Here is a 23,465-nt window from a genome sequence, read left to right on the forward strand (position 1 = left end):
CACAAAACTGGGTCCAGGGACATTTCAGATAACTATTTGTTGGCTTCTTGCCTGTCGGATAAAATCTTACCTCTATGAGAGAACGTGTATGCTGTCGGTTATACTCTCGTGAAATACACTCAGTCAGTAGTCTCGGTCAAACACGAAAGGATCTTCGTTGTCTCGTCTCTCCTGAACCTTACATGGCACAGTCGGTTTGAGCCGCCAAAACGGACGGAAGACACCACGCCCCTAACCACAGCCACACTAGCTGCCACGCTCACGAGCACACCACTGTTCCTGCCCACCGACAAGTGAAGACACCAGAGTCCGGTCCAAAGGTAGGGTTCCAAGTTCGAAAACTGTCTGTCCAAGGGACTAGGCCGTCATCATGACGTCCTCAATCAAGTTGTCCATAAGGACACATTGAGGTCACTTCACCTGGGAAAGGAACATGATGGAAGAACTCACCGTGGGGGACGAGGTTGACAATGAAACGATTTGTGAAGCAACCAGGGCGTTAAGGGGTTGTATTGCCACCATAGGGGAACCTGAGATATTGGTTTATTTGGATGGGCACGACAGTTGTTTTTTGCTTGAAAGTCTATTTCTGGATCAACTTCCGGAGGAGGTGAGAACGCATTTGGTCGCTCGGTTGGAGGAAGCTTTGCCCCGGGAGTTGGCTTTGGCAACCGACAAATTGGTGTCCGCGAAGCCAGCCTGTTTTAGTGTGTTCCACGCCAAGAAACTTCACTTGAATCCAAGGGAGTCCGATTATCAACTCTGCAGGTTCCACAAGAAATCGTTACTAATAAAATAAACAGTCGCTTCACACATTCCAACAAGAACAAGGCAAGGACACTCATAGGGGCTTCCGACGGCTTCCGGCTTCCGAACGGGAAGACATCGCGGACAGTGAAGTTTGGAAAACACTAATATGTTTGGAAGTTCTACGTTACCGTTCTGAAACAAGCAATTTTGGGAGTGGATGTTTTACGACCTAAAAATCTTGTTATTGATTTGGTAGACTCTTTTTTATCCTAATACGAAATGTTCGACTATGACAGTCTTGACAATGCTTGACCCATCTTTAACCATGGTGCTGCCTGGCCATAGGGATAAGTACTCTCATCCCTTGAATAAATTTCCTGCGCTCACTACACTGTCATTCAATCAACTAGAACCCAAACATGGCATTTACCACCATGTGCCTAAATCAGGCCACCCTGTATTTTCGAAGGCACGTCGATTGAATGACCACAAAATGCATATTCAAGATGTGTCTGAACAGTCCACGGAGTTAACATCGTGATGCTATCTCTGGACTTAAACGTGCGATATATCCAAACACACATTTGAAAAGCTTTACCCACCTTCAACTGGATATTGGAGGACTGAACCTAAATATTTCATGGATGTAACCTGCTCAATATTTTTACCTCCATTATCTATAAGTGGAGTATGGAAAGTAGTTCAGCCGAAGGTCATTGAGCGGAATTTCATTCCGTTCAGGGCCATATTACTCTCAGTAACCCAAGAGTGGATTCGATCTAAGTCCTTTGCAAGGCTACTGGAATCTTGGCCATTCCTACCCGAAACTAACTTTGTATCGTCAGCATAAGAAGAGAGACTGACAGTAATACTAAGCTTTTGAAGCGGGGCAACGAATAATATAAAAAGGAGGGGCCCTAAGATGGAGCCCTACGGATCACCTGACTTAACATCATTTACAGTATGTCACTAAGGGATCCCTCGACCAAATAACAATTTGCATCCTATCCGGATTGAAGCTCCTGATGGAATTGAGAACCTTGCCTTGGATCCCATTGTCATGAGGTCTATTTAACAAAAGGTCATGATCTGCTAAAATGTGCTCGGAACCCGTGCTGGCTAGGAGGAAGGACTTCCTCGACTTCAAGTAATTCAAGAAGTTTGGACTTTATGATCTTCTCAAACACATTCGCAATATTTGAAGTGAGAGAAATCGGCCTAAAGTTACTGGGTTTAAAAATTGGAACAACTTTAGCCAATTTTAGTGAAAAGGGAAACTTGCCCTGATCCAAGATGCAACGCATCAAGTTCGAGAAAACAGGAGCATCTCGTCAGAAACTGAGATGTCGCACCATCTGGACCAGGAGAACTTGAAAGCCATAAGCCCCTGATGGCCGCTAAAGCATCTAGACCTGTGACTACAAGATCATCAGATTCTCAATTTGACTGACGTCATCAATCTCAATAGACTCGTCAATAGAACAATGAGCTGTCACTTCTAAAATCAGTGGGGTTGAAAACAGACCAGAGAACTGATATCCTAGCATGTCAGCCATTGCATCTACGCCAATGGCTTCCCCATCAACCTCAAAAAGCCCAACAGGGTGTTTCATCTTTTCGTGTGAGCTCGCATAAAAGAAAAAAAGCCTTCATATTCGACCTGACCTCCTGAACCACCGAACTCTTTGTTTGTTACTTGTTATTATCGATAGAGGCCTTAATCTTACCCTGAATTGCGTCCAATTGTTTTTGGAGACCACCCACAATTACTGGATTCGAACCTATCTTAACCCTTCAACTCCTGTGTACTGAACCGAAAAGGTTGCTTTTTAGCTTAAACGACCTTAGCTAGGGCTCCCATCTTTAGCAAAAGAGGGTACAGAAGTAAAATTAAAAAATGTTTTAACTGAGTATCAAAACGTGACCCTGCCTTTTTAGAACTCGAATACAGAGTTGCTTCAAGACTCGTTCTTGGTCTTTGAATGTTCTGCAGTATCTTTTTTTGCTCGAGTTGAGAACCCTAACTGAGGTCCTTCAAGCTAAATAGCTGATTCGCATGCATGGGAAGCATATTGCCGAACATGTTGACCTTGGAGCTCCCGGGTTAAGCCTTCTTGCTTGTTTGCAACTCTTTTAGATCAAAGTCTTCCGATATTCTGGAATTTTTGTCCGTATCCCACGTAATATTTAGTCAGTTAAAAAGGGTGTTATATTTGTTAAGACATATCATTCCATGATTGTAAAGCATTCAAATGAGTTTAAGGGAAGGCAGGAAGTTAGCGGTTCGGAAGTCCGCAAAAAAGAGCTCTGAGCTACTTTTGGTTTGAGTGTCTTTCCCAGAGTGAGAACCATTCTTTCTTAATGAGTGCACCAAATTACTTTAAATTTGGGCAAGATGTTTCTGAAACAATTTTCTTTAAACAATATTTTTTTAGCAAAAAGATATTTATTTATTGTATTTAGAGCAAATTTTTGCTGTATCACGAAAACCTGTATGTATGTATTTCGGGGATTCCTTTGTATATGTACAAGAGGGTTAGTCATGCCCCAGGTTTCCCATAAGCCTCTTGGCTTTTTTTCATGGGTACCTGACCCTATTTAGGGTCCTGACTTTCATCTGATCTGTGCAAGTGTCCATACCGGAATTTTCCGCACTCGGCCAAGGCAGCATTTCTTATGATGAAAATCTTTCGAAGTTCACCCTAGAAACGGCTACAAGACCTACAGCGTAAGATATTGCATGTGGTTTGGTAGCGAGAGATGACTAAGTCTGTCAGACGAGAGGTCCATCGTTGAAAAGAGATGCTAAAATCAACATCAATTTTTGTTTCAATAAAAAACTCATTCCAGGATTTAGCAAACGCAAACCCAGGAAGCCGTTGACCCCAGTTAGTACGGGCGAGCGGCAGGGAAAATAATTCTAACCCACCTCTTTTCTCCCCGTGTGTATAGTTGTTCAGGACTGGGGGGATTTTTTCGTTTAAGCACTTATACATAAACTGTAAGCGATGAATCTTCACTGCATCTGCTATTTTCAATATATTAAATTTCTTGAAAATTTCATCGGTATGTGCTCGATAGGTTGCCCCGTCTATCCACCTGACTGCCCTTTTTTGTAACAGAAAGAGATTGGGAAAGGACGGTGACCCCCCAAAGTACTCTACTCCATATTCCAACCGGCTCCTAATAAATGCGTTGTACATAACTTTCTTTAGTTTTGAGGGAATCGAGTGTTTCGCTAGAAAAAAGGTGAATAAGACCTTTCGCACGGTATTTCCCAGTAAGCGAATGTGTTCTTTCCAATTGAGGCGATCGTCGATGTTCAATCCAAGAAACCTAATGGTTTTCTCGTCTCGAGTAGCCCCTACCTGTATAATGGGTTTATTTGCCAAGTTGATTTTAAAATCGTGTTTTACACTCCTAGGGCCAAAAATCATTAGTTTTGTTTTGCCGTGGTTTAGCGTCAATTTGTTCTGTTTAAAATAATTTGATAACAGTTCCATCCATAGATTGCAATGACCCTCCAACTCTTTTACGTTTGTACCAAAGTGTTGCAACGTGGTGTCGTCAGCAAACATTGTGACTCTAAATCCCGTAACGTTGGGGAGGTCATTGATGTAAATTAGGAAAAGCAATGGGCCCAGTATACTCCCTTGCGGTACTCCACAAGGTACGAGCGAAGGTTCTGATACCACATCTCCAATTTGAACTCTTTGTTGTCGATCCGTCAAATATCTGCTAATCCATCCAGTAATATTGGAGATAAACCCATATCTTGTTAATTTTGCCAAAAGAATCTCGTGATTTACTGTATCAAACGCTTTTTTTAAATCTAGAAAAATGACAACAGAATATTTTTCGTTGCAGTCGGATAAGTTTTGTAGGAAGTTGTGTATTGCGTGCATCGTAGAGTGTTTGGGCCGGAATCCAAACTGAACGTCAGACAGGTGGTCTGTTGCGAAAGGAGCGAACATCTGTTCATAAACCACCCTATCCAAGATCTTTGATAAAGAAGGTAAAATGCTTATAGGCCGGTAATTTGTTAACTCACAACGGTCCCCCCCTTTGTACAAGGGCAAAACTTTGGCTGTTTTCCAGTCAGGAGGTATATAACCAGTAATTAAAGAAATGTTAACTAGTTTCGCAAGCGCCTCGGCAAGTTCTATTTTAATCCCTTTTAAAACGACGTTAGAAATTCCATCAAAGCTGTGACTACTTTTGCAAGCTAATCTGTCAATAATCCTTATAATTTCCCAACGGCGGACAACAGCCTTGAAATAATAAGATCTTTGCCCAGGTTTAATCGGAATATGATTGAGAAATTCATCAACTTTACAACCATCGATTAACTCGTCATTTAATTCCTTCCCGACTGTGGCAAAGTATTTATTGAATGACGTTGATATTTCTTTCTTGTCCGATATCAATGTTTGACCAATTTTAATTTTCAAAGGAGTCCCATCTTGCTTTGTTTCATACCCCAAAACCTGTTTCACACCTTTCCATGTCTCATTAGCGTTTGAATGCAGTTTGGCAAAGAAATCACACCAATAATCTGCTTTAGCAGCTTTTATCAATTTGTAGTACAACTTTGAGTACTGAGAAATGCGTTTCTGATTTTCTTCGGTTGGAAGTTTTACGTATTTCGATTGTAGTTTTTGCTTATGTTTTCTAGATTTCAGAAGACCTTGCGTCATCCAAGGATTATTACGATTCTAAAATTTACTTTTGCGACTCCCCACAACAGGACAAGATTCTAAAAAAGCAGTCTCAAGCTTAGACTTAAAATCCAGAAATGAATTTACAGGATTGCTCTCACAGATGCTCCATTGTATTTTTCCCAGTTTGCTCCGCAATATTTTAATGTTCTTGGAACGAGTGCCTCTTTGCAAAGTCATGCCATTTTTATCTTCATTGGTCTTTGAAACTTTCACCAGGCATACAAAGGGTGCCAGGTGATCACTTATCTCGCAAAGGAGGATGCCACATTTCATTTCGAGCTTCCTATTAGTAAAAATGTTATCAATTTGTGTTTGTGATGTAGGGGTAATTCTAGTGGGTTTATCAACTACCGGAATTAGTTCCTGTCCTAAGATGAAATCATTAAATGTTCGAGTTTTAAAGGAAAAAAAAACATCAAAACCTAAATAGCATTTTTCAGTAATTGTGCTTCAAGACATATCAGAAGTCATTTTAAGTAAATGAACGCGTCGTTTGAAGTAAATGCAATCAATGGTTACAAAAATGATATTAGTCTCACATTCTTTTTTCAGTAGCTACGACATCAATTGGCATTGAAAATTTACAGCACCAATAGTTTTGACCATGGACGACGTTACACTGGACATATTTGACTCCGCCAAATGTACCCCAATAGTATAACGGAAATTTTAGAAACCACTGAACTCAACCTCGAGACCAGAAATTGAAGAAATTTCACGCTCTCCAAGCCAGGCAAATTCCCTCGCCATAAACATTCGAAATTATAGGGAAGAATATGGCCAGTTTTAAGCTCTAGAAGGAGGAATTCCTGTCTACCAGGATTATTTTCCTATTGTTCAAGTTTTTCAGCTGTCCAAGTGAAGTTGAGGTAAACGGGTGATACAAGATGGACGAACTATGAAGTTTGACTTGTTCGAATAAAAATTACAAGTGACAAGAATTCGTGTAAAGTTCTAAAATATTTTTGATGTGAGTGGTTGCCAGAAACATCAAAGCACTCCTTGAAAGTGAATCAGTTGTGTTTTATTAACTACAGAGCGAAAAATGGGCCAACTACTACACAATCCGGGAATTCTAATGTCAATCATCTTGAATTATAAACAACAATTTACGTGAAAGTTGGACTATATTGACTGGAAATGATCCGCAGTAACCTCTTAAACCGGATGGAGGGTGAAAACCGATCCAAGGTAAGGCCTAACTCATTGTATTAGCCCCATTTCTGAATGAGATCAAAGTCTACCGGGGTATACGGCGACAATTTGATAGACCTCCAGCCAAATTGAGACCTCCATGTTTTTGACCTAACATGGCGGGAAAGGTTTGGTGATCACAAAAAGTGGCGTTTCCTGCTCTAGTGTCCTTGATTAGACTAAGCAACGCGCTAGTATACTATTGCTATACTGTTGTTAGCATTCCTACGTTACCAAAGCATATGGGACTTTGTCGTTTCGTCGGAAGACTCGCTACAAGCATGATCGATCGTGACCAACCGAGAAAATTTCAACGAACAAAACGCAAGTTGGCCCTTTTGTTTGGGGTTAAATTTTTCAATCAACAGCTTAGAAACAGTTAAATACCACTTTAAAAACGGGCCTCAGCATTGGAAAAAGTCCTGGTTTTTGCAACCCTCTTAAATTTCTGCTCCACATGGATTTTTTTTGTCAGATTATAGTCGATCACGATTCAAAAGAAACTTGCTCAGATTTGAGCAAATGGACGAATTTTGTCTTTTCTCTGTTAAGTCAATTGTAGGTTTCTAAACGAAAAGAAATCGTTGAATTGGTTGCATGAAATTTGCAAATCACCTGGAGCATAGTGAATCATCCTTGCAGATCGATAGGAACTCTCAAATTGATTCTCATAGTTTCTCATTCTCATATTATATTTCACTCCCTATTTTGTACAACTCTGAAGGCGTCACATATGCCGAATGGTTTCATCGGCAACTTTTGTGCACTTTAATTCGTGCTGCAGAGAGTCACATTTGTCTTTAGACTTGAGGAACACTTCTTGAGCAGAGGAGCAGCTCACTTTGCTTTGTCTCAACCAACCCGTCCAAGACCACTTGGATTTCGAAGACGATGAGGACCAGGAAGAGGAGGAAGGATCCGTCAGATTTATCTCTGACTCGTCCACTTGTCCGTTTTCTTCATCCAATAACTGATCCAGCATATCTCCACTACCTCTCCGCTGCTGCCTAGGAGTGAATCTGAAACGAAACGGATATTTTTGGAGCACACCATTGGTTTTAGCCTTCCCCGAGTTTCACTCCCCGTCTGCGAGTTAGAGCCCTCAGACAACCATCGTAAGTGAGCTAATCCCTTCCATTTTTTGGACCAAGAATTAGGATCCGAGTGATTTAGTGGCTCTTCCAAACCCAGTGGTCTCTTCGCGAGGTTTGCAAGTTCAGCCTAATGGTCTTTGGAGTCGGGCGAGAGGAGGAATGGAAGGCAATTAATTGATGAGATAGGAGAAAAAGTCCCTCTATCCCTAATTATTAGAGTATCTGGACTTAATCTTCCTGTGAGAGGAGCCATCAATCTTAATCAGCGGAGTTAAGCGAGGGACGAGGGGAAAGAGAGATAACTAGTGGAAACACTCCACCGACCCAGGAAACTTGGCACATTAAGTGCCAGAAAGGCCAGGCCAGGGATCGCTCCAACGAGAGGTTCAAGCTAGACGTGGGATGGTTCTGGTTCGTGTCCAAAATATAAAAACAAATCAACATTCCGGAAGGCCCCCGTGTGCCGACTGATCGTGGAATGGGTCCTAAGGAATTCGCCTCTTTGATCCAAGAGGCCATTTGTTGGTTTTCAATCTTGCCCAAATTTCGATCCACCACGGTCCAAAGAAGTCTGCTGAAATGGCCTTTTATTTCAATCCCCCTCTTTGTGGTGGTCGTTTCATCTACCTTCTGCGGCAAGGACCATAGAGTTAAAAGAGCTAGATTGTGGACATGGGGGGCAAGCGAAGTACAATACAATGACTTAAACCCAAGCTTTTACAGTTATAGATGAGGCAGACTTTGTAACGAGAGCACTTCATGCGAATACGTTAATCAAGGCCAACTGGCTTGCGTAACTTGAATGAACTGAACTCTCTCAGTTTTTATTCTTTTCTATGAAGATGGAGGCCAAGCCCATCCGTCTTAAAAGGGGAGAAATCTAAGTGGGAACTTGGAATCTGGTGGTCAAATTTCCTTTCGCTTGAATGGGTTTCTGATTGTTCGCCAATCCATTTTCGAGATGGGAGAAAACTGAGCTCTTTTCTAGCTCTGTTTTGCCTTGGTCTGAATCCAACGAACAAGAAGATGTCCTCTGCAGCACACCGGATATCCATGGCAAACAAGTTTATTCTGCATCCTTGTGGAAACCACATGGAAGTATGCGAGTTTCTTGACTGGAGTAACTAGGCCTTGGCAAATTGACTTTGAAGCTACCAATTTTAGCAGATCAAACGTGGGGAGAGGTCTTTGAAGTCCAAATATGAAATGTGCGCGTATCCTGAAAAGAAGTTGGTTACTGAATTGTCCAAAAGTTAGTCAGTCACCCCTGAAAATATTGCCTCCCTGAAAACATATAGTACAAGTTTTTCCTTTTCCAATTCAACATTCTACTTCACAATGATAGTTGGGTAGAATAAAAAGTTAATCCAAAGAGATCTCCTTTTGCAAGTAAAGTTCATAATATCATTAAACAGTATTCCATGTCAACGTTTTTGATGTGATTTGAATATAAATGATTTGAGTATAAATCTGACCGAAAACAACTCATAAAGGTCAAATGTGGTGTCTCAGTGAACCACATATTAAAGTGCATAACAAATTATTAGTCGAATCATATCATAAAGGGGATGTCAAATAAAGGAAATTCAAGGAAAATTGTGGTCCGGCACCCTGATTTTGGGCATTTTGGGGAGAGAGAACCAAGACAAACATCACAGTCAACTCGCACCATTTGCCCCTTGAATTTTCAATAATCGAGTGATTTTGAGCGAGTTGTGTTACAAAACCCTACTAAATGAGCATGTTTGGTGTTAAGCAGTGAACCCACTATCAAAAATTGGCTCAACACCACGATGCTAATTGCCTAGACAAGCATGCAAAATGGAAAAAATGTCAAAATCCAATGCATGCACAGTGCTGTTTGGCTGGGCATGTTGTCTTTGATTATACTCCATGGAATAACGTCAGTTGTCCATGAAGACGTTTACTTGACTAGCCCTATATACCTCGGATATTAAATCAATCTTTCATTGTCATTATGGGAGTAAAACTATTTGATAATCATTCAATCCAATTTTAACGTTTGAAGTGTTGGACAATCTACAATTTGATGCTTGAGAATCGCAGCAGGTCGAGAAAAAAGTGTGGAAAACTGCATCCTACAGGATCCATTACAGGATCACTTCCCACTTATTATTTCTATTGTCAATTGGGTCAAATCTGCAATTGATTGTTTGGCATGGGTGCCAAAGTCGGAGGTGTGAGCCTCGCTTGGCCATCAAAGCCGGCCCTCACATCGTCCATCTTTCTGATAAGCAATTTCAACCCCAGAATCAAAGGGACTCTATGTCAGATGATGTGGGTTTAGCATTTGAAAGTTTCCATGAGAATAGGTGGGGAGGAGACTCGAACTGAGACCTCTCTCATGCTAGGAAATTGTGCTATCGATCGCACTCATATTTTTTTTTATTCCAAATTCTAGTGCTATCTAGTTAGTGCTAGTGTTATTCTAGTGCTTAGATTTTATACTTTGTCCACTCTCGCCCGCTTATGGTGGCTGATTCCATACGATGAAAATTGATTGTGCTTCTAGAATGGTGCCTAAAAGCTTTTTCATCTCACACTCATGAACCATGATCTCAGACAGTTCACAAACACATCAAGGCGGACTTCCCGTCTTGCATATTATCTTCAGAACCGTTGCATGTTTTCCACGGGTTTCGAGGAGTAAATAGAGATAAATGGCTTGGCCCTCCTTCCTTCCCTCCTCCTTCTCCCTTCTTCCTTCTCCCTTCTCCCTTCTCCCTTCTTCCTTCTCCCTTCTTCCTTCTCCCTTCTTCCCTCTCCCTTCTCTCTCCCTAGCAGACCGACAACGCTACGTGGCCTTTGCTATTCTGGGCACTAATGTACTTTCTCTGAAGTCTCACATGGCTAAGGTGAGAGTAGAAGAATGCTATGTAAATGTTCCACATCCATTTGCCAAAGGCTACTAAATCTTAAGGCTCCCTTTCGATAATACCCCAACATTTGATCTCTCACGCGCTTCAAACTGTACTTGGATCGATTGAGTCCCGGTTAAGATGGCTCCCAAAAGAACCAAGCGCAAAAAGAGAGTCCGGCCTGACTCGAGCAATGTTGGGGACAGATTTATTGGGTTGTGAAAGCACACTGCAAATCTCATATTCCGATCCCTGCTCCGATTGAAGTGATGTTTTTATACTTCTCTTAAAAAGATAAGCTCCACATCCTCTATCTCGATCCTCTATTCGGCGACAAGCGGACTGACATACATAGTGCATGCCGAGTATAGGAGAATTTCGAGGGTTTCAGCGTCGCAACCACTCGATCTCGCTTGGATGGAAATATAAAACACTTTGTTGTAACGAGATCCTTGTTTCCTCTCCAAGACATGACAAAGCAAGATCTGATGAAGTGGATCGAGAAGCATTACATTTCCACTCTCTCCCCCCAATTTGAGAACCCGAGAAAGCAGCGATGTCAGTCAATCATTGGTAACATGCTCTCAAACATGAATTTCCGTTGAACATGTTAATTAGTATGCTGCTTTGGAGTCAAGTAGACACAAAAGAGCTTTCTACGGAAAGACGGAGGAATACCCAAATTTTGTAAACTTTTGTTCTTTGAAATACGTAAGTCTTTGGCCGAGGTTCTTTTTAGTCTCGAAGAATGATTTGCTCAACGAAGCCGAATAATTGGCTTTTGAAAATTACCCAAGGCTAAAAGAGGACATGCTCAAGTGTTAAAGGGAAGCCAATCTGTAACGTTGGAACGCTTTGACGATTCAAATATCTTTCTCTATGACCAAACAAATGGGAGGATCTCTTTTTACATTTGACAAAATCAGCTATTTTCTCGGAGATGCATTTGACTGTGATCTCTTTTATCTTTTTGCCGTTGAGGGTGTGCAAAATGAGTAAAAACTGCGACAGCAACAAACAACGCCCTGGAGAGCCTTAAGCCATCCGCCTATGGAGAACATTGGTAAAATTCTCGTTTTGTTTCATCAACGACCTGAAAGGATCCAATTTGTCGTGATCCCTGTTCCATAGGTGCTATACCAACCTGGTTTGATTGCCGCAGAAGCACAATCGAAATACGCAAAGGAAGAAGGTGAAGGTGACGAGAAGCCCAAGGGATCCGAGCATCAGGAATATGGACAACTGCAGTAAAAGATCCATTTTGGTTGGGACAGTAACCTGCAAGGTAGGCAAAGGTTTGTTGAGACGCATTCAAGTCAATTTCTCATCTTCAGATAATCTGCACGACGAAAAGATCTCTCTTATTCGGGCTCTGAAATCCAAGTAGAGATGGGGGAAAGGACCTTCGATACGCTCTAAATCGCATGCTAATGGTTCTTTTATGCTCGAGACTGTTCCCAATGTCTCTCTTTCTTTTCTCGAGTAGGGTCGCGAAGTCGTTGAATGGATGGTGTGTAAGAGCGTGTGTGCATGGGTGTGGGTGCTCTACGAAACGACCACCATTCATGGCTAGTTGGCTCTCTGTCTTGTCCGGGTTTCTACTGTTATGCGTTCCCTTTCATGCCCCCTTAGCACTAACTCTCATATCTAAAAAGGATTTTCTTTTCATATTTAGGCTAAGTGCTATTCTTTGCTTCGGTGCCCTCAAATTTGAAAGCATTACAAAACGAACTTCAGCTCTCGGTCCAACCGATGGGAATGTGGAGAGGCATCTTTTCTTTTCCTTTTTTCCACTTCTTATGGAACCATGTGGTCGGACTGATGGACGCTAGTTGTGCTGGTTCTTGGACAAGTTAAGTGATCAGATTTCTTTCAAGTCTATTGGAATATTGATCACGAGTGGATCCTTCAATGTAGTATAAGAGTTCCTCGAAACCCTCGCTGAAACGAGAGTGATGAAGCGAGGGAATGAAAATATTCGATTGCCTACGAACCAGAAATCCTTACTTCGGACTCACCGCCTAACCACATATTCCCTCAGACCCCACTACATTCACCAAGGGTTTGATCGGATTCCCTTTGGACGAGATTTTGATCCACATGCGCTCCCACACATTTACCGTACATACTCACACAGGGAGAAGGAGATTCAAACCTACTCATGTGCATCGAGGGATATTGTCTTCGGGAAATATCCTTGACATGCTATTCGTGGAACGTGGTATTAGTGGGTAAATTAGGTTACCCCCATAGGATATGCCATATATTCCGAGTATTTCCAATACAAGCCAATATCATCATTGAACACAGGAGCTGGGGAAGCGAATGATCACTCTCACTCTATCAAAGTTTCACGAGAAGGCTGGGAGAGAAAAAAGAGCTCGAGTCATCATCAGCCACTGGATCAATGCGAGCCAGCTAGCTCTCTATCAGTGAACGGTGGCTTGACGCTCGTCGGGGACAAAGACCATCTTTGATTGATGATTTCGGAACCCTCTAGTCGTTTCCTGGTATCACCCAGTACACACTGGTACTACCAAAACAGCTTTGATCAGGATCGTCATGGCTGGCATGGATCTGGCTCGCCGACGATGTCAACGAGAGCATCATGAAGATGACCTCGATTTTTATGGTCGAAAAGAAGTTGGTGTCCCTAAAAACCTAAAAAGCCGTAAGAGACCTGCGTTTGACCAAGTAGCTCCAAGGCTTAGCAGGTGGCGGTGTCACTTTAAGTAATTGAATGCGGTATGTTTTGAACGTTTCTCATCAAAAAGAACATTAGGTGGGGCGGGAGGGTCCGTGGGGCTCTTCATGAGTACCCATGTTCAGGGGACTGCGGTCACCATCTGCTCCTAATGTTTCCATGTTGGTACCAATTGCCGGGAATGAAAGCCAGCCAGGCTGGAATCTCAGGTCAAGCCCTGAGGTCGATTTAGGGTAATATCTCGCCCATTCACAAAAAGTGTCTCATAAGCCTTGATCTAACTCATTTTCAGCCTCCCCAAACTTCTTTTTGTCGCTTTTCGAGCGGGTAGAGCTCGTGGGAAAGAGGGTCTCCTTCAAATAAATGACATGGAACACAATCCCCACAGGGCAACATTTGCTATTTATCTACCAGAAAGCAATAAGACAGAGTGAAATATTTCCTGTCCCTCCGGTCTTAGCATCCAAGAATATCGACCGCAATTGGCAATTGAGGTCCGTATCCTAGTAATATTCCCTGAAATCTTCGTGCCATGTGCAAGGTTTGGGGGGTGGTTGGAAGTTCTCCGGCCGTTCGTGGTGGTGGGTTGCGGATCGTTAATTGGACAAGGACAGGCTTTAATTAAGGCAGAAGTTTTTGGAAAAGCTTCCGTAATTCGAAGCGACTTGCTGGAGTGACACTTTTCTAATTGTGTGCGGCGATGAGAGGGCATGTTAATCTGTGAGGAACTTGCTCTCCATTCCTCCATCCGGTGATATCTAATCGAAATGGAACAAGTTTCCAAGTTTTCAAGTCCCCGTTCCTTGAGCTCAAGGTTTAAACTTCCTTTTGAGCTACAACTTTGGACTTTTTCTTCTTTTCTCTCGGAAAAGTTGCGAGTTCCGGGTATTGTCAATCCTGTGACATGGTTCAGATTCTCGGACAAAAATTCTCCGATGGTTCACTCTCACAACCATCAGAACATTGGTGTGGATTCTGGCCTTTGGTCAAGTTTAGTGTCCAAAGTTTGAAAGCACAGCCTAACTTTTTCCCTGCAATAGTCTGGAAAAGTGCCTTTGGGTTGAAGAAAATCGTTTTTTTTTGGTAAAACACGTTTGCCCACAATCAACCAGATAAGATAGTTTTGCACCAATAATTCACAGATGATTTCTCTTATGTACATAATATACTCTCAACATTGGCACAAACTTTCAGTCCAAGATTTTGGGCATTTCTGTCACAGTTGATCATGCACTATGGGAGACAAAATAAAGTTCATTTTCTTCGGGTTGAACTTGGACTCAAACAGTTTATATAGCTCTTACCGACGTTGAGGAAAGTTGTGACATCGTGTTAGTCTGAAGATGGTAGTATGGTTCTCTACTACAAACAGTAAATATTTTTTGAAAGGCTCAAATATCACAATGAGAATTCTGGAAAGATGTAAACCAAATTGTTGAATATGTTATAAGCATTTCTATGGTTATAAGGCACGAACACGTTAAATATTTGAAAAAAGAAGTCTACCTAGGCTTTATTTTTATCATGAATCTTCATGAGTTCTGTTAACTTATCTGCACTGCCAATTGGGCAATTTAACATGAAAAATTCCAAGTTTTTTAAAAGTAATTCCTTTTCATTCCATCCAATTATTGCTACATTTCCTTATTCTTATTCATTTTTGCAGCCCAAGTACCAAGGTGACTTGTGACATTATCATCAACAGGTTTGGGGATTATCTGAGCCTCTGAAGACTGCAAAATAGATTCGGTTTGCATTTCAGTTTCGATTTTTATTGCAGAATGTTTTCGATTTTGGGTGAAGCGAAAATGAGATTGGCTTTTAGCCGATTGCTCCCCAAATTCCAAGCGCGTCAAACACAGAGAATCCTGGCTTGTCCATTATCTGCTATTTAATCTGAGAAAGCTTACCCAAGCTAAAACCTAAATCTCAAATCCCATTATTCTGAGGCAAAAGAAAGTACATTATCATGTCAGTTTTAAGGGACACGGGAGCAAGAAGCTTGCACGATTATATCGCTGCGGTAATCTTGGGCTTTTTATCAGGGGCATGATGAAGTTTGGGAGCATTTTAATGGGGACCACTCCTTCAAAGCCCGAATTCTTGAGGGGGTCCATTCCTGGAGAGGGAAGGCGGTGCAATCACTTTAATTCATGCACGGCATTAATCTCTTAAGTGGATGACGAGGATGCTTGATGGCGAGCTTCCAATCTCTTCCCATCGGAAGTTTTGCATCTCCCAAAGAGTCCTATCCAATTTCGTTTCAAACTTTGAGAAGGAGATCATGTCATGAAAATGGAGAGCTCATTATGAAGCTTCGAGAACTTCGGCTATAACACGACCTCTTGCGGATGATTGAAAAAATTCGACGCATTGAAAGCTCTGGAATAGGGATCCCTTTTCCTTCATCAAAGAACAGCAAAATGCCTTGCCATTTAAATCTAGGAAGGAAGGCGTGAGCCCAACTTGTCAAAGTGAAAGTCAAAACCAATACCACACGCTCTAATGCCCTTTCCTTCAAAGAGTCTCTTATGTGTGGTGTGAAAAGGGGAGGGGGGAGTGGAGAAGGGAAGGGAAGGGAAGGGCCTCGATTCTCGATTTTAGCACATCCCCAGGCCTTGTTCTCCGTTCCCAGTTCCTTCGGAATCAGTCCATGTGCCTCTAGTTCAAGCTTGCAAGCTTGATGAAAGAGTGCCAAGTTGACTTTTGGCTTTGGTCTTCGGATGGTTGGGCACAGACACCACAGACAGTTTCAGCAGTGTCAAAGCCATGAAGAAAGTTTGCTTCTTGCCTCTTGCTGCTCCATTGCACCAAACGTGATTTGGTGCAATGTTCCAGATTTAGACTTGTGTGATGGGCCAATGTTGTGCTTACTGCGTGCTGATTTAAGTTGGCAGTATATTCGGTTGTTTTGACTTCAAAATCCATTAGCATCCGTTGGTTGACAGATGTAGAAGTGAGCTTTTAAATTTAGAGGATGACTCACATCAGATTGCTGAAACGTTTTAGACGTGAGTTGTTGCAATATTTTCGCATTTGCAGCTTTCATCAGCAAAAAGTGGGTTGTAAAGATCAAATGAAAGATCTACAGGAGAGTCATAATCATGCGCTTGCCATAGCAATAACATTGCTTCAATTATGAGGGATGTCGTAATCAATTATGAAACTTTTGAGCATGTAAATTCACCTTGAGCATGTCATTCATTGCCAATTTTACCTGGCATTCTGGCTTTTAATGAAAATCTTTGAGTAAAGAGAAACATTGTTGGACATTGTGGTATCATTTTCTGTATGGAACACTCTCTAGCCAAGGCAAAGCCAGTCTGCCTTTTCCTAATGGCAGTACCGCTTCCATTAAAAGTTTTTTTAGTGTCCCAGTATCCATCGTCACATTAAGTCAGATTCGACTCATGTACGCGTACTTCTTTGGTCCACCAACATATGCAGTCAAAAGAAAAAAGCGTCCATCTCAAGCACCCTTTTCTTGATGCTTTTGGAACATGTTGTCTTGCTAACTTTTGCCCACAGGCGCCCCCTAAAAGGATCCACCGAACAAGAAACTGAACGGAGGGAGCAAAAGTTCTTGGTCTTTTTGTTGCTAGACCCAAGTGAGGCCAGTCACTTAAAGCATCATAAATTTTGCATGCTCTGGATTCCTAGGGAGGAACCTTGGTACAAAAGCAGGTCATCCAAAAACATACACAACATCTGGCTGTAGTCATTCCGTACTCACTGTGGAATCTTGTTGAAGACAAAGCTCACTTTTGAGGAACGGTGGAACGGGCGGTGGAGGAGGGATTGGCGGGGGCGTGGTCCAGTCCAAGAAATCAGTCTCCCACTCTAGAGCCATTCTTCAAGCAATGGAACGGCACTGTAAGCCAGGGATGCCATGGCTTCCCATTGGCTTTGGTGTTGGACCTAAGATGGAAACATGCTAGTTAATGCTCAGTTCCAAGAACTCCATGTTCTGTTGAACCAGAAGAATGGATATAGAAGGCATCTCATCAAGCAGACAAATATTGACCCTTTTTCCTTTCAGCCTTCAAAGACGTTCACCTTCGTCTTGTTAAAGAGGTAGAATCGTAGTCGTTTCCGGTTTCTTTTGAGATAGCTAAAATGAAGCACAGAGCATCCCGTTGGATCCGGCCTTTGTTTGGCTCAGCCACATGGACCTTGATACTCAGACTCAGCTTGAGAAACGGCCTTTTTCGCAAGTTCAAAGACGATCTTCCTTCATGATCACTTTGAAAGATTTAGAAGATTCCAAGCAACGTAAAAAGACCAGTGAATGATACACTAGAAAAGCACAAATGGATTACTACCAGAACACTAACTTGATCGGCTTCTGGTTCCAAAAACATGAGGTCTAATGACTTTTGATGTACCAGTCTCGCCAGAATGACTTCAGCGTCTTTCATCGTTTTGTTTCAGAAAGAATTTGTATGATGATCAACGTTAGGCCGAGGACGAGCTTGACAAAAAGGCTTTGTGTGCACAAGCGAGAAGGCGAGCGAGTAATGAAAATTCCTAACTCAATTTCCATGAAAGGCTTTCATCAAACAGGTCTATCATGAGTCAGTGCTCACTGGAATGGAGTCGGCCTCTCCCGCCCAAGTAGTTTATCTGCATTATGCTATTCGAATATTAGGCCCAATGGCTCGAGAGAGGAGTTCTTAACTTCTGGAGAGGGATGGATGGGTTGAGTTCCAAAGACGAACTCAGAGAGCCATTTTGGGAAGAAGAGTATGGGGAGTATGGAGAGACATAAGATGTTTTGGGCATTACATTAAGCTCTTAATTTCCCGCCAAGAGATTGCGGTTTTCACCCTGGCATCTTTATAAAGTTTGAGAGAAATGTCAAGGCGGTCGAATTTTCATTTACTCTTTCAAAATTTAGTAAAAACTAGACCCCAATCACAAATCTTCAATGAGTACGTTTTTGAAAATTGTTACTAGGGCTAACCTGTTGCGATCTAAATGCAGTGAAGTAATTACGCCCTTGCTTAGCTTCCATCATTTCCAAGAACCTTAATGTAGATTGCAGGACACATCTTTGCCATGCAATGAACAAAAAAGTTATCAGCCTCTTTTGGTGCAAGATGCTGACAGCTCAAAAAAATAAACTTGGACAACGCGCTCAAATGTACAGTGTATCACAAAGACCCTAATCAAAGGAAGCTTAGTCATCATTAAGCAATTTTTTAACCATTCTCCTCCAAGTTTGCAGTTGTCCCGTTTACCTACGTCAAATCTTTCGTTCTGGCCCCCTAGAGAAACTCAAGGTTAGGTTCCATTTTTGGGCTCCACACGAATTGGTTCATTCCACTGCAGCGGAATGAACTAGGTGGAATTGGAGGTCCTGCTTCCATACACATTATCATCAAAACTTATACTGCCAAAGAATGGGTCTGGGACGGGAAAAGTAACCAATCCCACCCGCCTTTTCATGGATGTGGATCCCAAGGTTTACGATAGCAAGATTTCATTTTAACGATCGGAGAGTCCATTAATTTTTAAACAGGCAACTATTTTTGAGTCTCATTTGGCTAGTCAAGCAAAGGAACAAGCCATAATTTTAGAACACGATGGCCAGAGATTCCCATAATTTGGGGCTCTGTTTTATTCCGCCCCACACAAGGGTCCCTGACGTCTGATTCCCCATGGCTTCTGCCAAAGAGACCAGTCGGGAACAATGACAGAGGTCCATGAAAAGTGCCTAGGGAAATGTATCACCCAACCACGCTCTTTCGATTGTCAGAGATGGTAGTCTGGAACTCGGATCGAGGATTGTAAGACCATTTCCTGACAAGGATCGAGTTTCAGGAAAACCGAGCTGAGCTCGAAGGCAAAGGTAATCTGAAACCGAGAGGAGTCAGTCTTCCTTGGAGCTTGGAACATTTGCGGAAAGAGACCACAATTGAATGCATTGGAAAGCGAAATTTCCTTCTCTGATCAATCAGCGTCACAAAAATCATCCTTTTCATCTCTCTTTCTTGTGTCCCAAATTTTTAGCTCCCCAAACATTGGGTCTGACAGGCAGTAGACAAGCTAGGAAAATGGAACTGCAAATGAGATGTTGAATGGAACGAAAAGAAGGAAGAACGAGAACAAAAAACTTTCATCCAGATGTGAAAGTTTCATATTCTCATTTTCTTTCCCGTTTTCATTGCCCTTCGCTCCAAATCAGTTCTTGAAGCTTAAAAAATACTTTCAGCCATAATAAACCAGTGTTAACGCTTGCAATATTCTTCAACAAGAGTGGTTCCCCGGAGAGCTGCTCAGGGCCCAGTGAGCTCGATTCTCAAAAAAAAAGACCGGCAACCAAGGAAGGATGCAATCATTGCCTATTGTTGTGCACCAATCCTGGTCCACTTGCCAAGTCGACTGTAAACAATGTAATTTAATCTTAAAAGGAACCTTCTTCAGATTGAAGTTGTGTGCGAAGAAAATGGAGTTTTGGGCAAACCTTTTCTCCTGAGGAACGTTGAGAAGAGGGTCGAAAATACCGCATACAACACAGTTGGTGACATGTTCTTTATGAAGGTTTTCACTATTGTGACCTTGCTTTACTCACAATCTCATGTGGCAATGACGGGTCTATTTTTAACAATGCATGAGAAAAACACCGTGAAGAACCATTGGTTGCGATACATATACTCACACTTATGAGTTTGCTACCAAAAGCGGTTGGTTCCAAAACATTTCGTTTTGGCCTTAAAAATATACCAACTCCGGAGGTTTGATCAAACTTTCCAACACGATTCATCTCTTTGAATTCCAGTTCAAAAGGTGGCCTTAATTCGACGTTCAGAGGCTGGCCTTTTTGTTCTACATCAAACACTTTCATAACAAAACTTTGAGGAAGTTTTCGTTAGCCATGGCACTTCACTTCATGTTATGAGAGTTTACCCTGGCTTTGAGTTAAATTGACCAAACACGAGGTCTTACCTGTAATATTCAAACAACGCGAAAACGAACTTTTTGTATACGATTCTGTTCTGCCCAGTTTCACATGCTTCTCGAACGTCCTTTCAGCTCAACTGAACCTTCATCCGGCCGACTACTCTTTTCAAGAGGATTCCATTGATGGAACTGTTGCAGAGCGTGGAACAGAATGCAACGAGATTCCAGCGTTCGACGAAAGCTAGCTAACCGCTCTTTGCTCAGCGAATGTCGGTCATGGAAGTGGTTCAAAGGTGACCAATTGGTAGTTCAAATTTGGAGTGACAGCACGTAATTGGACTAAGTGATATCAATATTTTTCATAAGATTGGATTTAGTGGGTCGCTTAAATGTTTCTAAAATGTCAATTGTTTAACAGCAAAATGGAAAAAAGAGGAAAACGTAGCACCACAAAACTGGAGGAGAAGGGACGTAGCGGTTAGGAAAGTTTTTCAAATTTACAATCCCAATTGTTTCCTTTCAAGTCCCGCTCGTACCATTAAACTCGAGAGCATGTAAAGGTAAATTCGCCATTGTTGGTTTGATTGTTTCAACTTTCTTGAAGCTTCGTTTCTGAAAAATTTCATGCCAAAAAAATTACTTCACATTAAGTAAATAGCTATTCGTTTGGCTTGCCCCAAAGCAGGTGTGAGTTTCTGAGTTCCCAAAAATTGGTTCTTTTGGGTACGAGCAATCGGTTCGAGGTCCTTGGTTATTGGCAGTACCACATAGTGAAAGTTCCATATATTTTATGGAACGCCCTTCTTTATTTCTTTCATTTGGTGCATAGCATCTTTATCTGCTTATTGCAACCTTAAACTATTTAAACTAAGTTCAAAGATACACAGATTATCCATTAGTTGTGAAAAAGATGCATCAAAGTTGTCAGAGTCAACCGGAAGTAAGGTCGAAAGCGAACTAGCATAGAACACTCACATTTAAGTCTCACGAGACGTTTCATTAAAGTGTCATCATCTACTTTTTCTTTAAAGTGACGGATTGTCCCCCGCCCCCTAATTGTACGAGAGCAGACCCGCTTTTCCTAGAAAGCAAAAGTGTAGGCCCTATCTTCTGGTTTCTTTTTGTGCTTTTGGATACAAATGCCCATTTTGACCCTATTAAAGTCCTAATGCTGACATGTCAAACTATAAGTATAGGTCGGTAAAGAGTAAAATCTAATTCAGGTATTCCAAAGCATTGATTTAGCCTCGTCACATATTTTTGCCGATAGTGCTATTCCCCATTTCTACAGAAATCCCCGGTCATGACGGGTCATGTGCTTGTATTCCTCCTCTGTATTCATTTGTTCAAAGCACAGCAGCTTATCACAAACTGCAAGAACGAACGAAGTGACCTCTGGAAACCTAACACCAAAGATGGCTTGCCAATCCGGAAATTTATCAATAGCTTTACCTTCACAACAGCCCAACCTCAAAACAACAGGGAGGAACTAAAATATAAATTGGACATTATTACGGGACGTGTGGCTGTAGTCCGTGGAGCAAATGGAATATCTTGGACTCAAGCCGGATCCCTCGTTCGAGATGGCTGGCTTTACGATGATCCTAATAATGGTTATACCTTGTATGTGTACCCAGATTTTCGGACGGGTATTCTTGGCAATTTTAACCTCATTGGAGAGCTTATCCAAGGTCAACCTGTCAAAATCATTCAATACAGGTATAACATCAGATCACTGTCTTCTTTGGAACGGAGCCTTATTTTTCTCCAGATGTTCTTTGAACATCCTCCAAATAAAGATCAGTCAACCGAAAGAGACATCGCCCAAGTTCCGTTATGAGAAAATGACATCCTTCTTCGCCGGATCTCAGCCCACGGTCATGGATCCAATGGAGCGGATGAACGTTTATATCGGCAATACAAACATGGGCGAGGGCGTGTTTGCCAAAAAGGACCTTTTTCCGTTCCAACTGATCTGCTACTACAGTGGGCTGTTCATTTCTCACGAGGATGCAAAAACAATGTTCTCCAACATGAGTTTGAACGAGCTCAAAACAAATTCGCGTTACTTGGTCAACTACAATAGCACTCACCTACTCGATGTGCCTAGTGGAAATCTGGCCCAATTCCGATCCAGTTTAGGGCACAAAGTAAACCACAGCTTTCGACCGAACAGTAGATTTGTTCATGCTCGCAGCCCAAGGTAGGAAGAGAGATAGTGTCTGTGTTCATATTCTTTCCAAGCTTTTTTTATTTATATATTTTCAGGTTTGGTAATGTCACAGCCATCGAATCATTGACTTTCATCAAACGAGGCAGTGAGGTCTTGATCTCATACGGTTACCAGAACATTTCGAATCCATTCCTCGATTGGTATAAGTAGAAATAGAAAGTGAGCGTCTTTTATGAGTTAGGTCGTATTTTGAGCTCGCCCGTAAATGGCACCCGAATAGTGGAAAACATGGCTAAAAATAAGGGATGGCTAATTTCTAATTTACTCTAACATGGATGCTTTGATCCTTCAGCCTCTTAATATTACATTTCGAATGCACTAAAACTCGGCTTAAATGGAACGTCGTTTTGGAAATGCAAATTTCCTTGGACAGTACAAAGCTTAGTGATAAAACAAGCCTCAAAAATCTGATCTAGAAGCTTCAGTGTGCTACGTAGTTGAGTCAGATTGCGACGACGGGTTCCTTCGTTAGTGTAATGCCAGGCCATATAAATCGTTGAGGGTCTGGTGTGCTTTATCAATTACAATAATTCATCATACTAAAATATGTACATGAAATTCTCTTTTTCAGTTAATGGACGATGGGGACGGGAGCCATGAGAGAGAAAGCTACACAAATAGATACCAACATGTATGACCTCGACGTAACATGACTAACATTTAAAGCGTTCATTCCAAGCGCTAAAAAAATCATGTCATGGAATGCATCAACTGCGACTACTCTCAGCGTGCAAATACTTTTTTTTGCTTCAAATATATTTGCATAACACTTTTGGTTGGCACTTTTGCACTTTGGACGCATTTTGCATGAAAAATGATTTTTTGTTTTTGTAACAAATGATGTTAGTTTTTCATGCTTGTCCACCTCATATTTTTGGCTCCCTAGTGTAAATATCTTTTTTCTTTTCTGAATGATTTGACTGCTTGATTATCACACAACCTTGCTAAATTACTTCCTTTAAGGTTTCAAGAACAAATCACGCAAAT

General features: G+C 41.7%; 2 protein-coding genes across 4 annotated transcripts; one reads left to right on the forward strand and one right to left on the reverse strand.

Annotated features, from left to right (window-relative positions):
* Positions 1-7,345: 7,345 nt before the first annotated feature.
* LOC131884039 (uncharacterized) lies at positions 7,346-20,434 on the reverse strand. 3 transcript variants are annotated; one of them, XM_059231671.1, is made up of 4 exons: positions 20,291-20,434; positions 17,076-17,260; positions 11,783-11,916; positions 7,346-7,684 (listed from the first exon to the last, which is right to left on the reverse strand). In XM_059231671.1, exons 2-4 carry the CDS (start codon positions 17,190-17,192, stop codon positions 7,393-7,395), a joined length of 543 nt encoding a protein of 180 aa, XP_059087654.1. In that variant the 5' UTR covers positions 17,193-17,260; positions 20,291-20,434; the 3' UTR covers positions 7,346-7,392. The 3 variants fall into 3 exon arrangements, with proteins under 3 accessions (XP_059087654.1, XP_059087656.1, XP_059087655.1); XM_059231673.1 differs by lacking the exon at positions 20,291-20,434 and adding an exon at positions 17,677-17,775; XM_059231672.1 differs by lacking the exon at positions 20,291-20,434 and adding an exon at positions 17,399-17,606.
* Positions 20,435-21,548: 1,114 nt separating this feature from the next.
* LOC131883355 (histone-lysine N-methyltransferase SETD7-like) lies at positions 21,549-22,628 on the forward strand. The gene is given in 3 exon segments (XM_059230809.1): positions 21,549-21,996; positions 21,998-22,448; positions 22,514-22,628. Coding segments are annotated over 3 exon segments (1,014 nt in total).
* The last annotated feature ends 837 nt before the right edge of the window (positions 22,629-23,465 follow it).

Source organism: Tigriopus californicus, chromosome 7 (assembly GCF_007210705.1).
Source record: "Tigriopus californicus strain San Diego chromosome 7, Tcal_SD_v2.1, whole genome shotgun sequence".
NCBI lineage: Eukaryota > Metazoa > Arthropoda > Copepoda > Harpacticoida > Harpacticidae > Tigriopus > Tigriopus californicus.